At 41.8% G+C, this 18,334-nt stretch overlaps 1 protein-coding gene and 1 long non-coding RNA gene across 2 annotated transcripts in view; one reads left to right on the top strand and one right to left on the bottom strand.

Moving 5' to 3' along the window:
• The window catches only part of LOC149244319 (uncharacterized), a 301,816-nt gene that overhangs the window by 17,713 nt on the left and 265,769 nt on the right, over nucleotides 1-18,334 (bottom strand). The window lies entirely within an intron of this gene.
• HK5 (histidine kinase 5) overlaps nucleotides 1-18,334 on the top strand; it is a 327,201-nt gene that overhangs the window by 111,721 nt on the left and 197,146 nt on the right. The window contains exon 7 of the mRNA XM_089374807.1: nucleotides 11,997-12,127. Within this exon, the coding sequence (XP_089230933.1) occupies nucleotides 11,997-12,127 (131 nt within the window). The remainder of the gene's footprint in view (nucleotides 1-11,996; nucleotides 12,128-18,334) is intronic.

Here is an 18,334-nt window from a genome sequence, read left to right as displayed (position 1 = left end):
TATTCAAGAATCAAGACCAAGCATATCACATTCTAATTTCTAAATAGTAAATTTTGATTCTATTTATTTTTTTAAAGTGAACTATGAACTTTGAGAAGTAATTATATTTTAATTTGATTAGATAAGCTGCAACCTGTAATTTAATATGGATAAAAAACTATATTTTGGTATATATATATATATATATATATATATATATATATATATATATAAAACGTGTCCCCCGTGTCTTGTTTCCAGGTCGTTGCGTTTCGTATTGAATACTCGTATTTACGTGTCCTCCGTGTCTCGTGTCCTCGTGTCATGTGACTTAGCTTAGACAATATTGATGTATTGTCTTTGTGGAGGGTGGAGTCTGAGGAGCCCCTCTTGGAGGAGTCACCTTCATGGTTAGAGCCAGTAGCAGATGATCCATTAGAGCAGGGGCAGCAAGAGGAGGACTCGGAGTCAGAGGAGCAGCAGCACTCAGAGGAGGAGCGGGAGGAGGAGGAGGAGGAGGAGGACACTGTGGGAGCATCAGCATCAACATCATCTACTATAGATATAGGAGAGCATAGCCCCATACCTAGCACTCATTATTTGACATTAGGTGCAGAGGTAGGGTTAGGGCCTCCTACTACTAGGGGCAGGCCTGGCAAACAACCCATCATGTTTTCCCGTAAAAGGGGGAGAGGGCAGTGATTTCAGATACATAGCTGCTAGTTTTATTTGTTATGCTACATATAACTCATGATGATGAGATACTTTTATATATGTGATGTTATTTTGTATTGGTTCTCCACATTTGAGTCCTTGAATGGACAATTATCAGGGATTAGCAGGATTTGGTATCGCCTTTGATGTATCATTTCTATTTGACATCATATATATCAGTGTTTTCTTCATATTTATGTGCCAATGTGTTTATTTCATGTTGTTATTGCTTTATATGTTTAAAAATCTTTTAAAAATGAATATGTTATGCATTTTTTATGCTTGCCGATATTTGCCGATATTTTGCCGATATTTTCGCCGATATTGCCGATAAGATATTTTCTGGAGCCTCGCCGATATTTTCCCGATACCGATATTATCAACACTGTAATTTGTAAATATATTTTGTATAATAATTTTGTAAATTATTTTATTTTCTAACCCTTGTTTTGAAGCTGGGGTTTTCTGGGGTTTTGGGATTTTAAGTTTTTGTATATATTGGGATACTGGGCTCTTGTAAATTCATTTGTGCTGGAAAACTTTGAGCTAGATCTGAAAATTTGGAAAGTTTCTCAGGGGTTTCTGGCATTGAATATCATTGTGAGGGTTTCTAGGGGTGGATCTAGGCCTAGGAAGGCAAGATCCACCACCTACTTCCCATCCAAGTTCAACGTCCAAGCTAGAAGGAGAATGCGCTAGTTTTGTTGTGGCGCTTTATGGTGAAGTTCTAGCGTATTCAGAAATCTGAAGTAAAATTTAATTTTTTTTTAAAGATTTCTGAGATTTTTGGGCCTCATAGCCCTAGCCATGAGCCCTCCAAACCCTTCTGTCAGCCTAAGGAGGATCCTCCTCTTATCTGCAGGCCCTTAGGGCTATTTCCAACCCTAGCTGTGGGAATCCAGCCTTCCGCTCTCTCTCCTATCCTCTCTGCCCAGCCTCCTTCCCCTCTGCTGCCCTTCCTTCCAGCCCTTTCTCCCTTCCCTGTGGCTTTCTCTCCTTCCTTTCCCCTTCAGATTTCCCTTTCTCTCCCTTGGCTCCCCTTATTTCTCCTCCTAACCCTCTTCCCTTCCCTCTGCTGCCCTCCTTTGCTTCCTCTCTGCCCCTTTTGACACTGCCAGAAGCCTTCTTAGGCTCTTTCCTCCCCACCGCAGGCTTTGAGGCCTTCTCCTTTGCCTCGGTGGGCTTCATAGCCTAGGCCGCAGGCCTTCTCTGCCTTGGAAGGCAGGTCTTAGGGCCTTTCACCTCTGCCATAGACCCTTAGGGGCTCTCCTCTGTCCTGCCGAGGCCTATCTAGTACCTGTCTCCCTTACTGCCCTCCTTTCCTCGCCATTTTCCTTGCACTGTTGCCTCATCTTTGTCTCCGAAGGTATCATTTGTTTTCTGAGCTAACCAGTGGTGTATTTTACAGAGAATTTGGTTAGCGACTTGTATTTTTCAGGTGGCGTGATCATTGAATAAAGTTTAAGCAAGTGAGCCAGCCTCCTCATAGGCCGGTTTGCCATCTCTAACTTCATTGTTCCACTGTTTACTTCAACAAACAATCACCTTATAACAGTAATAAGGCACACACGAAATTTCTCTTAAAAATAATTCACAAATTGCTTCACACATTAACAGATTAACTGGATAAATTTGGAACTTTTGTTTCAGTGAAATCTCATGTTTTTTGGTGACTGTTACCTCTTTTCTGAATACATTATAAGGTCTGATTCATAACAGTGACTTGAGCATCCTTTCATAGTGTGCGTCTTCATATGAATGTGCTCTTGAAGAGTTACACAATTTTGGGACTGTCTCATGTATTTGGCACAAAAGTGATTCACTGTTAGCTTTATGTTCTGATGAGATTGCTTACTGTTATGGTTTTATATACTATTTTGAAAAGGGTTGCTAGTTTTGATCAGTTGGAATCCAACATTGTGTTTCCTTGTGAGTTTATGATCCACAAAGCTATAAGCAAACTCACTAAAGCACTAGTCTCATCTTGTTCAATAAATCTAAGGGAACTAATTCATTGCAATTTTGATGTTGACAAAATAGCCTTGTATCGGGATTTCCTCATTTGCATTGGCATCCTAGGTGCTCTAAAACATAAGTGACTTGCTGCTGCCCCAAAGGTCTGGACTCTGATCATTGCTCATTGGACGTAATTGGTGCATACAGGAATTGCACATATCGTTTACAATTGAGTTGTTGAATGATTTGACAATTGATGAAATATCTTAAGAAGACTACTAACTTTGTTGTTTCTCATAAGTTCCTTCGGTTTCAAAGGATTCAATTACTCTTTAATAACCTCAGTCTCTAAAGCACATTGGTATCTTCTTGATAATCTAAATATTCATTGGATTTTACTATCTTGGTTGAATGCTAATTGTATAAGAAGAATTAATTTCTTGAGCAGTCTTTTGTTTTCAAAATTGGCATAAGAGCTTTGGTAAATATTGCTTCCACCATTGTCATTATTGATTTATAAATGATAATCTCATATTCACCCAAAGCGTTCTTCACTTGAGAATTTTTTACCTTATTGAACAATTGGAGTTAAGTAATATTGGTGTTTATCTTGCAAGATCTCTAATTATTTCAAGTTATCATCATCGGCACTTAAGTTCGAAGGAATGATGAATCTAATTGCATTAGGCAATATTGACACATGTTGATGCATCTAATTGTCTAAGCAACATTGCTAATCTTAAGAAAAATCATTGGTAAGAAAACAAATAGTCTTGTTCTCCTTTTCCATCACTGGTCTATTGTTATTGTGAATCCTTGGCTTATCGACATATATTACGAAGCTTTGATAATTTTATTGTCTATCTTAACCATTGGCATCTTGAGAATTATTGATTGTGAAATATCTATAGTGGTGAATCATCTTAAGAGCATCTCTTTTATACTTGAGCAATTATATTTGTTGAGTAATTGTATCTTGTATCTTGTCACACTTAATAGCTTGGCACATATTCTTGTGGTTGAGATTACCTTTTCTAAGCATGTTGAGTACTCGATATCTTAATTTGAAGAAAGTCATAACTAAGTACTTAAAGAACATTAAAATGATCTTAACTCAAGAAGCACTCATATCTTTGCACATCATTCTATGTTAGTCTTGCGTTTAATAACTTACCTCCAAGTATAAGTTGTTGATAGACATCTGGGGCCACCCTTTCTCAATTTAGCTTGAGGAATTCAACACCTTTCTAGTGCTTAACACAGTGACCTTGCAGTCGTCAGAGCCACAGTCTCTGTAGTGCCGGAGGCATCGGGTGCTTGGAACACAGAAGGAGGTATTGTTAATCAAGCCTTTGCTTGCTTCCCATTGGCTTCCATCCCACCACCTACTCTAAAGACTGGTTCCAAAACAGTTAAGAGGAAGGTGTTAAAATTGGCAACTAGGGCCAAACTCCATGTGGGTCATCTTATTTATGGCAGCTGATATTTTTCCTTGATTCTCGTCAAGAGGTGTAGGATTGATCTAAAGATCATCCGAGTCCAACAAGTATTTATGGAGATATGAATTTATTTTTAATTACTTGACAAATTGTCAAGGTCGGCCAACAGCTAAGTGTGTGGCACACATGCCCAGCGTTTCATATAAATAGAAGAGAGGTTGAGTCATTATAGCATCTCATCTCATCTTCTTCTCTTACGCTTGCTTGGGCTAACAAAGGAGCAGCTAACGTGGGAGAAGAAGGACGCAGCTAGAAGGCAAGGAGGAGGACGCAGCAAGGAGAAGGACGCAACAAGGAGGAGGACACGGGTCTGTTCTGCGTTGACCTAGGGTGCAGCAAGCTAAGGAGGACTGCGTTGACCAGCGAAGGAGCCTCTTTGACTGCGGCCTAGTGTGGGGAGTCTCCCTCAAGCAAGCCGCAATCTGATCTGCTGTTTGTGGAGCTGATTTGACCCACGAAGTGACCAGCACTAACTGGTTAGGGCTGACCGCAGGGCTGCCTAGACGTTGACCAGTTTTGACCATATTCTTTGGGTTGTTTCGGCCTGTCCTTCATTGCTATTGAAGGCTGAGTTGACTAAGGTTGACTCTAGGCTATTTGTGAATCATTTGATCCACTTTGCAAGTGCTGGTTAGGGCATCTTTTACTGCTGTCATAAAAATTACAGATCTGTACTATTGTACTATTTCTCTCTGCTGAACTATTGAAGATTAAAGAAGAATTGATCAAAGGGTTTCCCCGCATTGGGGTTTGTCCCTGGCTAGCCGCCACATCTGGTGTCTCTTGTCTTGGCTTGTTTTCTGTCGATCTATTAATGTTCTATCTGCACTTTACTTTATGTTTATGTGATTGCTAAACAGTGGCTAATAAGAAAAATTGAAGTAAACTGCTCTAAGCATAGAACATACCATAAATTAACAGAAGGTCATACTTAGCATAGACATATAACTAAAAGTAACCAAGATTATTGCATCACACCTTGGTCTTAGGATTTGCATAGCATATAAGTTAGTGAAGCATCCAAGCAGCGATTGTCCATCCGGTTACTTGGCATATAATTTGTAATAAGCAAGAAATTGACTCTATAAAACACTAGTCTCACATTCGAATCAAATCTAATCCTTAAGTCTTGCTAAAATTAACCAAGTAGCTAGGCCAATCAATCATGTCTCACGCACTCGTTGGTTGCCAACTTGTCCTTCAACTTCACATCTCCATAGGGGCGATCACAGTGACAGCCCCCGACCTGAGTCGTTGTCGCAATGCCTGTACAATCTGAGCGACAACAGGCACAGAGACAATTCGAGTTGCTCATTGGAGGATTAGCTATTGTGGGTTGGAGTTCCAACTATTTTGCAAGTGGTTTTTTCTATTGATGTCGGTGATTTTGTAGTGGATTTGCAAAGTTGAGATCAACATTCTTTTGTGGGCCGAATTTGGTAATTATCGCAGTGCACAAAGTTTCTTGGACATAGCCTATAGAGGCATTGAGAGAAGAGTTGATTCATGGAGCAAGGGGTTGGAAAAGGGTTGGGTTTCCGAAGTTAAATTTGTAGGAGAGCGTGAGGAAATTTCCAGTGGTGGATTTGGGCCTAATTTAGTAGTATCAGAACTATGGGGCGTTTTCTCGCCAAATTTGAGTAATTCACACTTGTTGGGGGTCACCATGGGTCGATGGATTCAGCCCAAACCCTTTCTGGGTTTTTGTGGGTTTATTGAGAGGAGTCCCCAGCTAATTTTATAGAATTTTTTGAGCAGATTTGAGGGTCAAAATCTCAGCTCCATTCCAGCAACAACAGTATTTCCAGAGCAGAGTGCAGTTATTAGGGGCAAGCCATTCTACCACTTGGGTTCGTGAGATATTTTTGGGTTTTGCTGGGCATCTAGTGAGGAGGCCACCTGCAGAGTTTCAGCTCATTCTGAGCACTCTTCAGGGCAAATATTCCATTTCCATTCAGTAGTCGACAACAACATTTTCTGGGCAGGGCGCAGTTTTTGGTGGAGAACCTCTCCGACACTTGAGTATTGTACTCTCACCTGGGTTTTGCATAGCTTGCAGTAGCAAGCCTAGGTTTTATCTTTCTTATCATCTGATGTACTCAGTTCTCCACATTAATAAAATGGCTCAGTTATTTGCCCTATTTTTTGTGTTTTATTGACTGGAGCATGTGTAGTAAAATTTATTTGCTATAGCCTAGTTCATGTCTATTATTAGTTATAAATTTCAATTTGGAATATATAGTGGTATCAAAGCATGATCTTGGCCAGCTGTGGGGAGGCTAGCAAGATCATGGAGTTTTTAGCCATGCATACACAGTGACTAGTGAATTTATGGGCACTCAAGTGACGCAAAAAGGGAAGAGTACCCAAGGGATCATGTAGGAGTTGATGAGGAAAAACCAACAGGTCCTGGAGAGGATGCAACAAATGATGGGGACATTAATACATAATCAGCAGAGAAGCCACGCACATGCACGCACAGTCCAGCAGAACAACACCCATGGCCAACCTAGCCGACCTACCATGCCTCATTTTCTGGATGAACCGGAGAAGGAGAGGAAGCCAAACACCTTTTATTTCTAATGAGGTCCTTCGTAGATAGGATTGATGAGTATGAGGTATCAGACCCCAGGATCAGGAGGGCTCTCTCATTTGAGGAGCATGGATCAGGAGTAGGATCATCATATTAGTGCACCAAGGACAAGGCCCACTGCATGGAGGAGATTCCCGACATCGAGCATGAGGAAGAGATTGCACATGAGGTAGATAACCCCAGTGATTGTGAGGAGGATATAAATCGACCTAGTGTGACTCCAAAGTCACCACTATTGGAGAGCACCTTGGCGGCACAAGTTGAGGCGTCGATAGAGAGAGCAGATCATGCACTCATAGGATCACCCATTAACGAGATGTTAAGTGACACAGAGGCGCCTACCATTGATGAGGTGCCATCCTCTATTGAGATAACCATTGATGAGGTGTTCAGGGTTGTGTTGAGGTTTTCAGGTGATAGCATCCCATAGTAAATTGGTGAAGTGCCAAGAGACATACCCATTAATGAGGAGTTGATAGGTACAAAGGCATCCAGATCTATGACAGAGTTGTCAGATGACATCCACCTATAGCTGACCTATGAGGATGTTTTGCATGATGGATTGTCGATGGAGGAGTAGTTGGAGGCTCATGTTGAGGTCGTGATGGAGGATGACGAGTAGTCATCTTTTGGGCCTGCCACCGATTTAGAGCAAACAAACACGCAGACCGTCAGCAGAGCTACAATACCTTTTGACAGTAGCTCTCTTCAGACCTATATAGGTGGGGCTTGCAACATTGCTAGGCTACCTCTGCACAATGGAGAGAGAGATGCAAAATTACCCCGACAGATTTTATGTGTCGACCAAATCAGTGAGATGAGGCGACATGAGATGCACAGGGGGCAACATTCACAGGATGTGGGACTAATTTCGTGTACGGGAGTTTGTGCTTTCGATCCTTCCCTTGGGGTTGGATGGCAAGAGATTCTGAGTTGGTACCTAGTGGAGTGGGCTAGGCATATGGAGTTGGTCATAGACCGGAGTGAGGGTCAACAGGCATGGCATCGGGGATATTGTAGGCCCAGGATAGCTTTGGGATCCAGGTGGGATTACATACCACTTACTAGATACGAGGATTAACTATGACATTGGTGGCATAGTTGACCCAGCGATCGAGCACACGCATTCGCTAGGGGAGTTTCAGTCAGCACCAAATCAGTTTGTAGGGGATTTCATGGGTCATCTTTGTATGTTGGTTGTGCATGGGATCACAGGATGATCCGAACACTCTAGTGAGAGATTGACAGAGGAGGTGGCATTGGCAAGCCACAAGACAGTGCCTTGTATGGGGTTGGGGATTATCCACATTTATGTGGTGCACAAGAGACACAGAGTAGCAGAGCAGTGGTGCCATCGCTACTGGTACATAAGGAGATTCACCTCTCAGGTCCCTCAGGGAGGATTTGTTGGGAAAATCCATGCATCAGAGGGTATGGTGATGCGATGGTGGAGGTGGTGATGCTGGTAGGGTGTGGGCCAGCACATATTGTCTCAACTTTAGGCCATGGCATCTAGTGGTGTGTAGGAGCATACAACATTGAGCAGTGGTTTGCAGGTGGGCATGGAGATGCATGGTGGTGTGTTGTAGTGTGTTGGATTGCGTTGTGGAGTAGGAGCAGTTCACATCGCATTGAGTACACGCAGGGAGTGTCAAGTACAGTGACACAGACAAGATACGAGACAGTACAGGATGGTACAACAATAGCAGGGGGTATCCAGTGGTGTACAAGGATAGGTCGCAGTGTACAGTGGCATGCCGAGGGGTACAGGGATACTTGGTGGTATGCAGGGGCATATGGTGTTGCACAACAAGGTCTTAGAGTGTTGCCTCCAAGGAGACCTATGGATCGGGACACCAGGCATACCTTTAGGTGTAGTTCACCCAGGATCAACAAGGACATAGATGAGCAACACTTGATGGTATCCATGGGGACTCACACGCCTATCCGTCTTCTACATCGCTTGTAGGCACAGATGATTTGGTTGTTGTCCTTCAATACTCTGGGCACAAGCAGCAAGGGAGAGACTTCTCAGCGGTGGCATTAGGTCAGGGCACGAGCAAACATGTATAGGTTTGGGGAGTGCGTGATTTGTTGCATAGGTAGCGTATGTTCCACCCTTGAGTTCACACTTAAGGGGATGCATGACACATTTTGGGCGAGGCACTCCAAGGTGTCACGGGGACATATATAGCAGGTGGTTGACCTTTCTTACGGGCAGATGTTTAGTCTCTAGGTAGTATCGAGGTGCGTTTTTAGGAGACAAGATAGCAGATCCCACAATGTGGTATGGCAGACGCAAGGTAGTTTTGCATGTGCTATATTGATTCATGTTGTGTGGATTCTATATATCGATTACATGCAGGGAGCAGAGATGTGGGCCAGGTGGATTTCAGTAGTCGTCAGGACTACACCGCAGTAGATCTGGTTATGGGCTCTAGGGATTCAGTTGGATGATAGGGCACTCCATTTCATGACGATCAGGACCATAACAGAGGGTGATCTAGCTCACTTTGGGTTGACACATGGGGGATCGCTGAGGCCTCCATTGTTTGGCGAGGCAGGTTTTTCCAGTTGCAGCTCGGGATCGGGATTAGAAATGGATGGATAGATATTGACATCATACAGATACCTGGGCAATACGAGCTTGGCCTTCGTCGATATTTCACCACCATGTTTCAGGGTTGAAGGATACTGTGTGCACACGATGGGCAGCCTGTTAGAGTCAGAGTGGCATAGTGACAATATGGTGGCACCCTTCTGAGACTAGCATGGGACCTGTCCATCGCAGTACTGGACAACTCAACGACCTCTAGGGATGAGCTGGCTACTACAAAGGGAGATCATTCAAATCTTCCATTGGGCTTTTGTGACTCGTTGATGGCATGGGGGACTTCATCAGCATGGCAGGTTGGTCAGCAGGAGGATATCAGGGGAAGCTCATGCAGGAGAGACTTCATCCCCACAAGGATTGGGTTGTATCTTCAGGAGTTTACTCTTGGAGTGCATGAGGTGGACTACTCGATAGGGCAGCTTCACGGGGAGTTGGACAGAGTCCTATACTATCATAATTCTCTACTTATTGATAGTATGCAGAGGGCTTCTGGTACCTATACCTAGCTGGACAGTGAGCGGAGAAAGGGGTGCTTCACATTGATCAGGATGGCTTGGGATCTTGGTATCGAGGGATTCCTTCATGACAGGACAATTCAGAGATTGGGGATGACTCAGTGGCGCATTTACGGCCCTGGTATTATTGGTGGTGATATTGGTGATCAACAGTCTGAGAGGATTCTTGTTCAAGCATTGCTTGAGGACAAGCAATTCTTTGTGGAAAGGACTGTAATATCCCCAATTTTTATTTTCCGCCTTAGAGACAATTTTGGAAAAAAAGAGACATTTTTGACATTGGGACTTAGGAGGAAAAAGGAAAATTACAGCCTTAGTGGAGAGTGGGGACCACAAGGAGAGAAAATTCGACCGAAGAGGCAATTTGCACTAGTGAGAAGAGAGAGAGAGAGGGGAAGGAGTGCGAATTAGTGGAAGGTGGGGACCACCAAGGGAGAGAGAGCCAATGATTATTAATAAAGCTTGGAGGCCTCCATTTGACATCTTTTGGTCATTTGATAATTCAACAATTAGTTCTCTTGAGCTGCTTAGCCAAGATAACCCGTGCTGTTCAGCACAAGGAATTTCTGAGCGGGAATTCCACCCTCATTTTGGAGATCTTCGAGTGTCTCCTTAGTGAGGCAATTTGGGGAGTCCAATTCAGGGTTTCCACCGAGCTTTATCGTTGGTAATCACTCAGTCTTGCACACTACTTGGGTGCAGAGGCAGTTCGAGTTGCTCATTGGAGGATCAGCTATCGTGGTTTGGAGTTCCAACTATTTTGCTGGTGGTTTTCTCTATTGATGCTGATGATTTTGTAGAGGATTTGTAGAGCTGAAATGAACATTACTTTCTGGTAGTGCGCAGAGTTTCCTAGACATAGCTTGCACAAGCATTGAGAGAGAGTTGATTCATGGAGAATGGGGTTGGAAAACGGTTGGGTTTCCAAAGTTCAATTTGTAGGAGAGCATGAGGAAATTTCCAGTGGTGGATCTGGGCCTAATTCAGTAGTAACAGAACTGTGGTGCGTTTTTTGGCCAAATTGGGCAATTCGCTCTTGTTGGGGGTCACCAAGGGTCAATGGATTCAGCCCAACCCCTTGCTGCTAAGAGGAGTCCCTAGCTAATTTTATAGAATTTTCTGAGCAGATTTCAGGGTCGAAATCTCAGGTCCATTCCAATAGCAGCGGTAGTATTTCCAAAGCAGAGCACAGTTATTAAGGGCAAGCCATTCTACCACTTGGCTCCGTGAGAGATTTCTGGGTTTTGCTGGGCATCTAGAGAGGAGGCCACCTGCAAAGTTTCAGTTCATTCCAAACACTCTTCATGGCAGATATTCCAGTTGCAGTGAGCAGCCAACAACAACATTTTTTGGGCAGGGTGCTATTTTTGGTGGAGAACCTCTTTGGTACTTGAATATTGTACTCTCACTTGGGTTTTGCAGAGCTTGTAGTAGCAAGCCCATGTTCTATCTTTCTTATCATCTGATGTATTAAATTCTCCACATTAATAAAATGGCTCAGTTATTCGTCCCATTTCTTGTGTTTTATTCACTGGTGCATGTGTAGTAAAATTTATTTGCTATAGCCTAGTTCATGTGTCTATTATTAGCTGTAAATTTCAATTTGGAATATTACACTATAACATCAAAATTACCCAAGACTTGCACCTAGCCTCATCCTCTCAGGGCATGGGGGTGGGGTGTTGAACCACAATCTCCACGTCAATATGAGCCGATTAACTAGTTGTTTACTGCTAGACCACACTCTTGTGGGCCATAGAACAGAGTTTCTAAATTCAATACAAAAGAATGGAGATACCCTAATTTGCTAAGGAGAGGTAAAAGGGAAACCGTCAAAGAAATTTGGACCATAATAAGAGAGTCAAAAGAACTTATAGGTACAAAAAGCAACAAAATAATAGCTCCTACTTTATTATACTGACTACAAATGGTCAAAAATATGTATTTCAATTTTCAACATGCCAATGTAATCAATACATCATACACACATACTTTCCTAGACTAAACACGTGGTAAAATGCATTTTGTGTTTTTGTACAGTAATTTCACTGTATGTTTTGGGTTTTAACTTTTAACAGTAGCAGATGCCAATTTTATAGCTTCTGTATTTCATTTTTTGTCATTAGGAGTTATGAAGTTGGAAGCTACACAATTCAGGCCTAGAGAAGTTGTAAAACATGTACTTCAGACTGCAGCGGCCCCTTTGCAAAAGGAGCTTACCTTGGAAGGTTTTGTAGCAGAAGACGTGCCTTTGTTGGTGAGTATTTCAGTTTATAAAAATTTTACTGTACTAGCCATAGGTATGTTTCCTTTGTTACAACACTTGGCTTTTCAACCTTCTTTTTACATGGACATGGTCTTCTGCAGCTATAATTACAACTTTCTTTAAATGCAATTAGTCACAATACAGTTTGAGATGTTTGGCTTGTCTTTGCACTCCTCGAAAACGTTATGGTTTACAACAGTTTTACCTGGTTGACTGCACCAGCATTATCTTCTGCTGAAACTCACTCTATGTGTCCGACACAGCTTGTCCTTTACAGTTTAGTATGTGGAAAGTCAAAATAGATATTTTAAAATGCTTTTGTTACGATTTGATGCTACGTTTAAATCCCATCTATGGAGGATTACTCTGATAACTTGCTTTGGGATGTCCGTGAAGACATAAAAAGGTTGGTTGGCTACCAGTATAGGTGATACTACCCACTCCAGCTTTCAATATCTGACCATGGTTACAGCCAACATCTTACCAATTTCCATTTTTTGGCTGTTAGCTGCAAGTTAGCTTCCCAGATAACAGGGATTTTTGTTCAGCCAATAAGACAGTGTGCACAACATAGATAAAGATAAGAGAGGATAAAATTATTAATGTCCAGCAAATGACCACAATTTGTTCAATGGGACTCAAAAGTATAGCACACGTAAATACACAGTGGGAGTGTGAAAGCAACTCCTAACACTACTAAAAGGATAAAGAAGATCTAACTAACTAATCACTAGAAATAAAAGCAGGCATCAAAATGTGCAAGAACTAGAAGCAGAATGAGGGAAGAGAGAGGAAGAGAAAGAGGACCACCCATCAGGGTCATGAATCACCATGAAGGGGCCAAGGCACCACGTTATAATCTTTTGTGGAGAATATCTACGACCAAGGGGCTTGGCTGTGTAATCCTAGGGGGATCCCTAGATCAAGAGGTCCATCACTCCTGACATTTAAGGTCTCAAGGAAGAATCTCCAAACAAAAGATTGGTGATCAAGCAGACTTGGAGAGTAGTATTCTATATAAAGTGAGTCTACCCCCAAATCTCTTAGACATTGTTACCTCACAAATTAGCACCATTAAATTAAAGTCCCAGAGATAGGGCACTAGCCTTGTGGAACAAGGAGGTTGGCCATTTTCACCTCACCAACTCTCCTCTGCACTTTAGGCTAGGGTAAATGGAATCTTAACCAAGGGGGGCTTCCCTATGGGTTACTAAGCTTAGTGTGTATGTAGTATGTACTATGTCATGGGGGTATGAGAAAGCTTAACAACATAAACATGATGGAAAAATGGATTTAGATAGTTGGGGAGTGGTGAATAAAAGGGAGACTAGTGCCTTTAATTGCTGGGGCAATGGGGTCCTGTGAGTGATCTTAGAGGGCAGTTCTAAAGGAATATTAGGTGGTAGCAAGCAGTAACTTGATATGCGCAACTACACATAGTTGTTTAATCTATAAGTGTGATGGTGGAGAGGGTCTATAAATATTCACTACTCAAAGAAAATTGCAAAGTGGCCCCTTACTAAAGACTATATACAAACACACCTATTCTAGTGATATAGAATGTCTAACGTTTTCATCTTGAAGGTGATGGATACAAAAGTGAGATAAGAGGGAGGAAACCATCACCTTGTTCCTTTCAATTGTGGCACATATGCTTCTCTATGGCCCTTGTTTTGCCTTTGTCATCCATACACCCTGCAAACAAATTCCCAATTGCAGCACATAGAACTAAAAGCCACACATCAGAAATTAACTATACATCACTCTATTACTTAGGCAAAATAAAGGCAAAAATACTCCTATAGCCTTGAGCTTCTTTTATTTACACCAAAAATCCTGAATTCAAATGAATAAGAATGCTTCTATATAGATGAAGAGCCTCATAAAACATGGCTGAAAACAATGGGTGCTTAACAAACCATGGGCGAAAACAATTGGTTGGCTAAAACCATGAGCTTTTTTGTCAACAGTCTTCTCAAACCCATTGAGAAATGTCAAAAATAAATTGACCCATTAAAAAATGACATGGATCTCTCTAATCATCAACATGCATAGGTGGAAGATTTCCTTATGTGATATGCCAAGTGACCATAAGAAGGGGGTGCCTTTCTCTAAAATTTTAACCATTCTCAAAACCCTATTTATTTTTTGCACATGCCAAGGCAGATTCCACATAGCTTTGACCAATTTGAGAAATAAATGTGTTAAACTACACAAAAAAAGGTAGGCAGAATTAGGATAATCGTTGAATGCATATTATTCCCAATGATATACATTTATATACATTGTTAATGCCCCTTGGTTTTCATATTCCAAGTGGTCTCTTGGACTCCATTAACTGTTCACATTAAACACCCAAAACCCTTAGCGGATTAGATGTCCAACATTCACCCCCTAAATCCGAAGGATATATATATGAGTCCAAGAACAGAGCTGAAATAGAAGAATGCAATAATGCATGACAGAAATTAGTTGATTGTGTAGGAATTTACAGGGTAAGTTCCACAGAAAGAATACCAAAAGGACACCGCTCACAACCAGATCTCAAATCAATACACCAGTATTTTTGACGTGGTTAAAACCCTCAGAGTGCAAGGAGGGAAACAGTCCACGGCCTGTCCCAACGTGGGTACTACAGGCAATTTATTAATCAAAGAATGAAAATTTACATAAGCTTCTCTCATGCACGGATTACCCGAACAATGACCCTCCATGCGCTTTAAATAGAACTCATGGACCAATCGGGTGTCAAGCCACGGATCAAGTGTCGGTAATACCGAGGTGAGAGTGAACCGTCGGATCACTACATATCGTGACCGTCGGATTGTAAGTTACAAAATGTACAACGGTAAAGAAACACACTTTACCTAACTCTAACCTAACTCTATACTAGACCAAGTTGAACTTAACTATATCCTATGTGTCGGAATATCCTAACATCCCCCCTTAAGAACAACTTGGGATAGGATTGAAGGATTTACAAATATGACACAATAGGAGAAGGAAGGAGGCACTAGAGCCTATCCCCCCTTAGTGACAACTTCCTGAACTCCAAGCATATATCGAAGTTTAGTGAACTTCGCCTCTGTGAGAGCCTTTGTGAAGATGTCTGCAACCTGATCATCTGTTGGACAATATTGCACTTCAAGAACATGGTCATGAATGAGCTTTCTGATGAAGTGCATGTGTAGTTCAATGTGTTTGCTGCGCTGATGCTGGACTGGATCTTTGCATAGCTGAATGGCACTTTGATTATCACACCAAAGTGTGGTTGGATGCTGCTGCTCAAAGCCAAACTCTGATAGGATCTGACGAAGCCACAAGGCTTCCTTACTAGCTTCCACGGCACCACGATACTCTGCTTCTGCTGACGAAAGAGAAATGGCAGCCTGTTTCTTACAAGCCCATGTAATAGGTCCTGAACCAAGAGTGAAGACATAACCGGCAGTAGACTTCCGATCATCAGGGTCACCAGCCCAATCAGAATCAGTGAAACCAACTAACAGAGGAGCTGCTTTGGCACTGTAATGAATCCCAAACTGTACTGTACCTCGAACATAACGAAGTATTCTTTTAGCTGCTTTCCAATGACTTTCACGGGGGTTTTGCATAAAACGAGCAACAAGGCCAACAGCAAAGGAAAGATCAGGACGAGTATGGGTTAAATACAAGAGTTTTCCGACAAGTTGACGGTATAAGGTAGCATCAACTTCAGGAGAAGTACAAGAGACTGAAAGTTTGACTCCAGACTGAAAGGGAGAAGGGGCTGGCTTACAGTCTTCCATGTGAAAATGACGAAGAATATCACAAGCATACTTGGACTGGGAAAGGAAAATACCCTCTTGGGATTGCAAGACTTGAAGACCGAGAAAATAGTGTAAATGTCCTAAGTCTGTCATTTCAAATTTCTTTTTAAGGCTGGACTTCACATGGTTTATAAGGTTGGGATCACTACCAGTAAGAATAAGATCATCAACATAAAGAACAAGGATGATAAGAGAGTTGCCCACTTTCTTGGTGTAGACAGTATTGTCAGAATGACACCTAGAAAAGCCAGATTCTAAAAGAAAGCTATCCATTTTGGCATACCAAGCCCGAGGAGCTTGCTTGAGACCATAAAGGGATTTCTTAAGTCGACAAACAAGGCTGGAGTCTGTTTGTATGAAGCCAATGGGTTGTTCCATATAGATTTCTTCATGCAAGTCCCCATGCAAGAAGGCAGATTTAACATCCATCTGATGGACTTCCCATTTAAAGAGGCAGCAAGGGAAAGAACAAGGCGGATAGAGTTCATTTTGGCAACAGGGAAGAAGGTTTCAGTGTAGTCAATGCCTTCAACCTGTGAAAAGCCCTTAGCAACAAGACGAGCTTTATGTTTATCAACTTTCCCATCTGGTCCATACTTGGTTCTGTAAACCCATTTACATCTAACAAGTTTGCGTCCCTTTGGTAGAGGAACAAGATCCCATGTATCATTTGTCATCAATGAATGATATTCTTCATTCATAGCTGCTTCCCAATGTGGATGGCCTGAAGCTTCTGCAAAAGTGTCAGGATCATGATTTACTGGAGCTTGAGCCAGTAAAGAAGAGGCTCTTTCAAACTGAGAACGTGTACGTCGCTGATCTGTAGGATCACCGGCAAGATCACCTGCTGCATCCCGAGTAGCACGAACCCATCTTGGAAGTTGAGGATCCTGAGAAGGTGGGGGAGGATTATCATCCTCGCTTTCATCATCTGAAGAAGAAATGTTTTCAAAAGTAGAAGAGATAGGAAGAGGTGGCACATCCGCCGGACTAGGCTCGCAGGCCGATTTATTTTCATCAAATTTTACATCTCTTCTAATGATAACATTTTTGGACTTAAATGGAATAAGTCTATAACCTTTTACATCTTCAGAATATCCAACAAAAGTACATTTCTCACTCTTAGGTTCTAAAGCTTTATGCTTTTCATCTGGAATATGGGCCCATGCTTCACTTCCAAACACACGAAAGTGACTTACATCTGGTTTAATGGAACTCCAAGCTTCTTCTGGAGTGATATTCTCTAGAACCTTAGTAGGAGTGCGATTGATTATATAATTTGCACAATTAATTGCTTCGGCCCAAAAACTAAGACTGAGTCCTTTAGATTGCAGCATACAATTAGCCATTTCCTTTAAGGTGCGATTTTTCCTTTCAGCTACACCATTTTGTTGTGGAGTGTATGGAACAGTATGTTGCATTTGAATTCCATTTTCGGTGCAAAAGTTGATGAATGTGTTTTTAACATATTCTCCACCATTATCAGTTCTTAGCTTAAGAATTTGATGTCCAGATTGTTTTTCAACAAAGGCTTTGAAGGCCAAAAAAGTGTTAAATACTTCGCTCTTGAGTTTTAAGAAGTATACCCAAGTGCGTCTGGAGAAATCATCAATGAAAGTTAAGAAGTACTTGCAGCCAGAGAATGAAGCAACAGGAAGAGGACCACATAAATCACTGTGCACAAGCTGTAAAGGGGCTGAGGCGTGCCAAGAGGCACGTTTGTCAAAACTGTCCCGATGATGTTTTCCGAGTACACATCCGGAACAAACACCATCTCTGCAAGATACCATAGGAAGACCTGTCACCATATTTTCTTTACATAGATGCTGAAGGGAGCGATAGTTTAAGTGACCAAATCGCTCATGCCAAAGTTTGCTCACTTCATCATTATGAGCAACAAATACTGAGGGAAGATTGGATGACCCAAAGTTGTGAAACTTATACAACCTTTTGGAATCATCAGCAAGACCAGTAGCTAGAATCTGTTTAGGATCTTTTAGATCCTTGATTACAACATCATGAGGTGAAAATTCAACAATTTTACCTTCACCTGAATGAGTTATCTGATAGACAGATAGAAGGTTGCAGGATAAGGTTGGAACACATAATACATCATTAAACTGACCATTGTCTAGATGAACAGTTCCAGTCCCTACAACATTAAGAGATCTATCATCACCAATATATATATTTTTGGTGTTACAATCATTTAAAGAAGAAAACATGGCTTGGTTTTTGGCCATGTGACAAGAGGCTCCAGAATCAATGAGCCACTCATGAGAATGAGAAGAAGAAGAAGATACATTTAATGCATAACCAGACTGAGATGATTGACAATAACATGCAGAAAGTGCCATTCCGGAAGTTGAAGTTGAAGTAGGCTCCACATGGA

The sequence above is a fragment of the Pinus tabuliformis genome, chromosome 8, assembly GCF_031772625.1.
Source record: "Pinus tabuliformis cultivar Carrire ecotype Pingquan chromosome 8, CPIR1, whole genome shotgun sequence".
NCBI classification, from domain to species: domain Eukaryota; kingdom Viridiplantae; phylum Streptophyta; class Pinopsida; order Pinales; family Pinaceae; genus Pinus; species Pinus tabuliformis.
The sequence above is the reverse complement of the archived record's forward strand: the minus strand, read 5'-3'. Positions and strand labels throughout refer to the sequence as shown.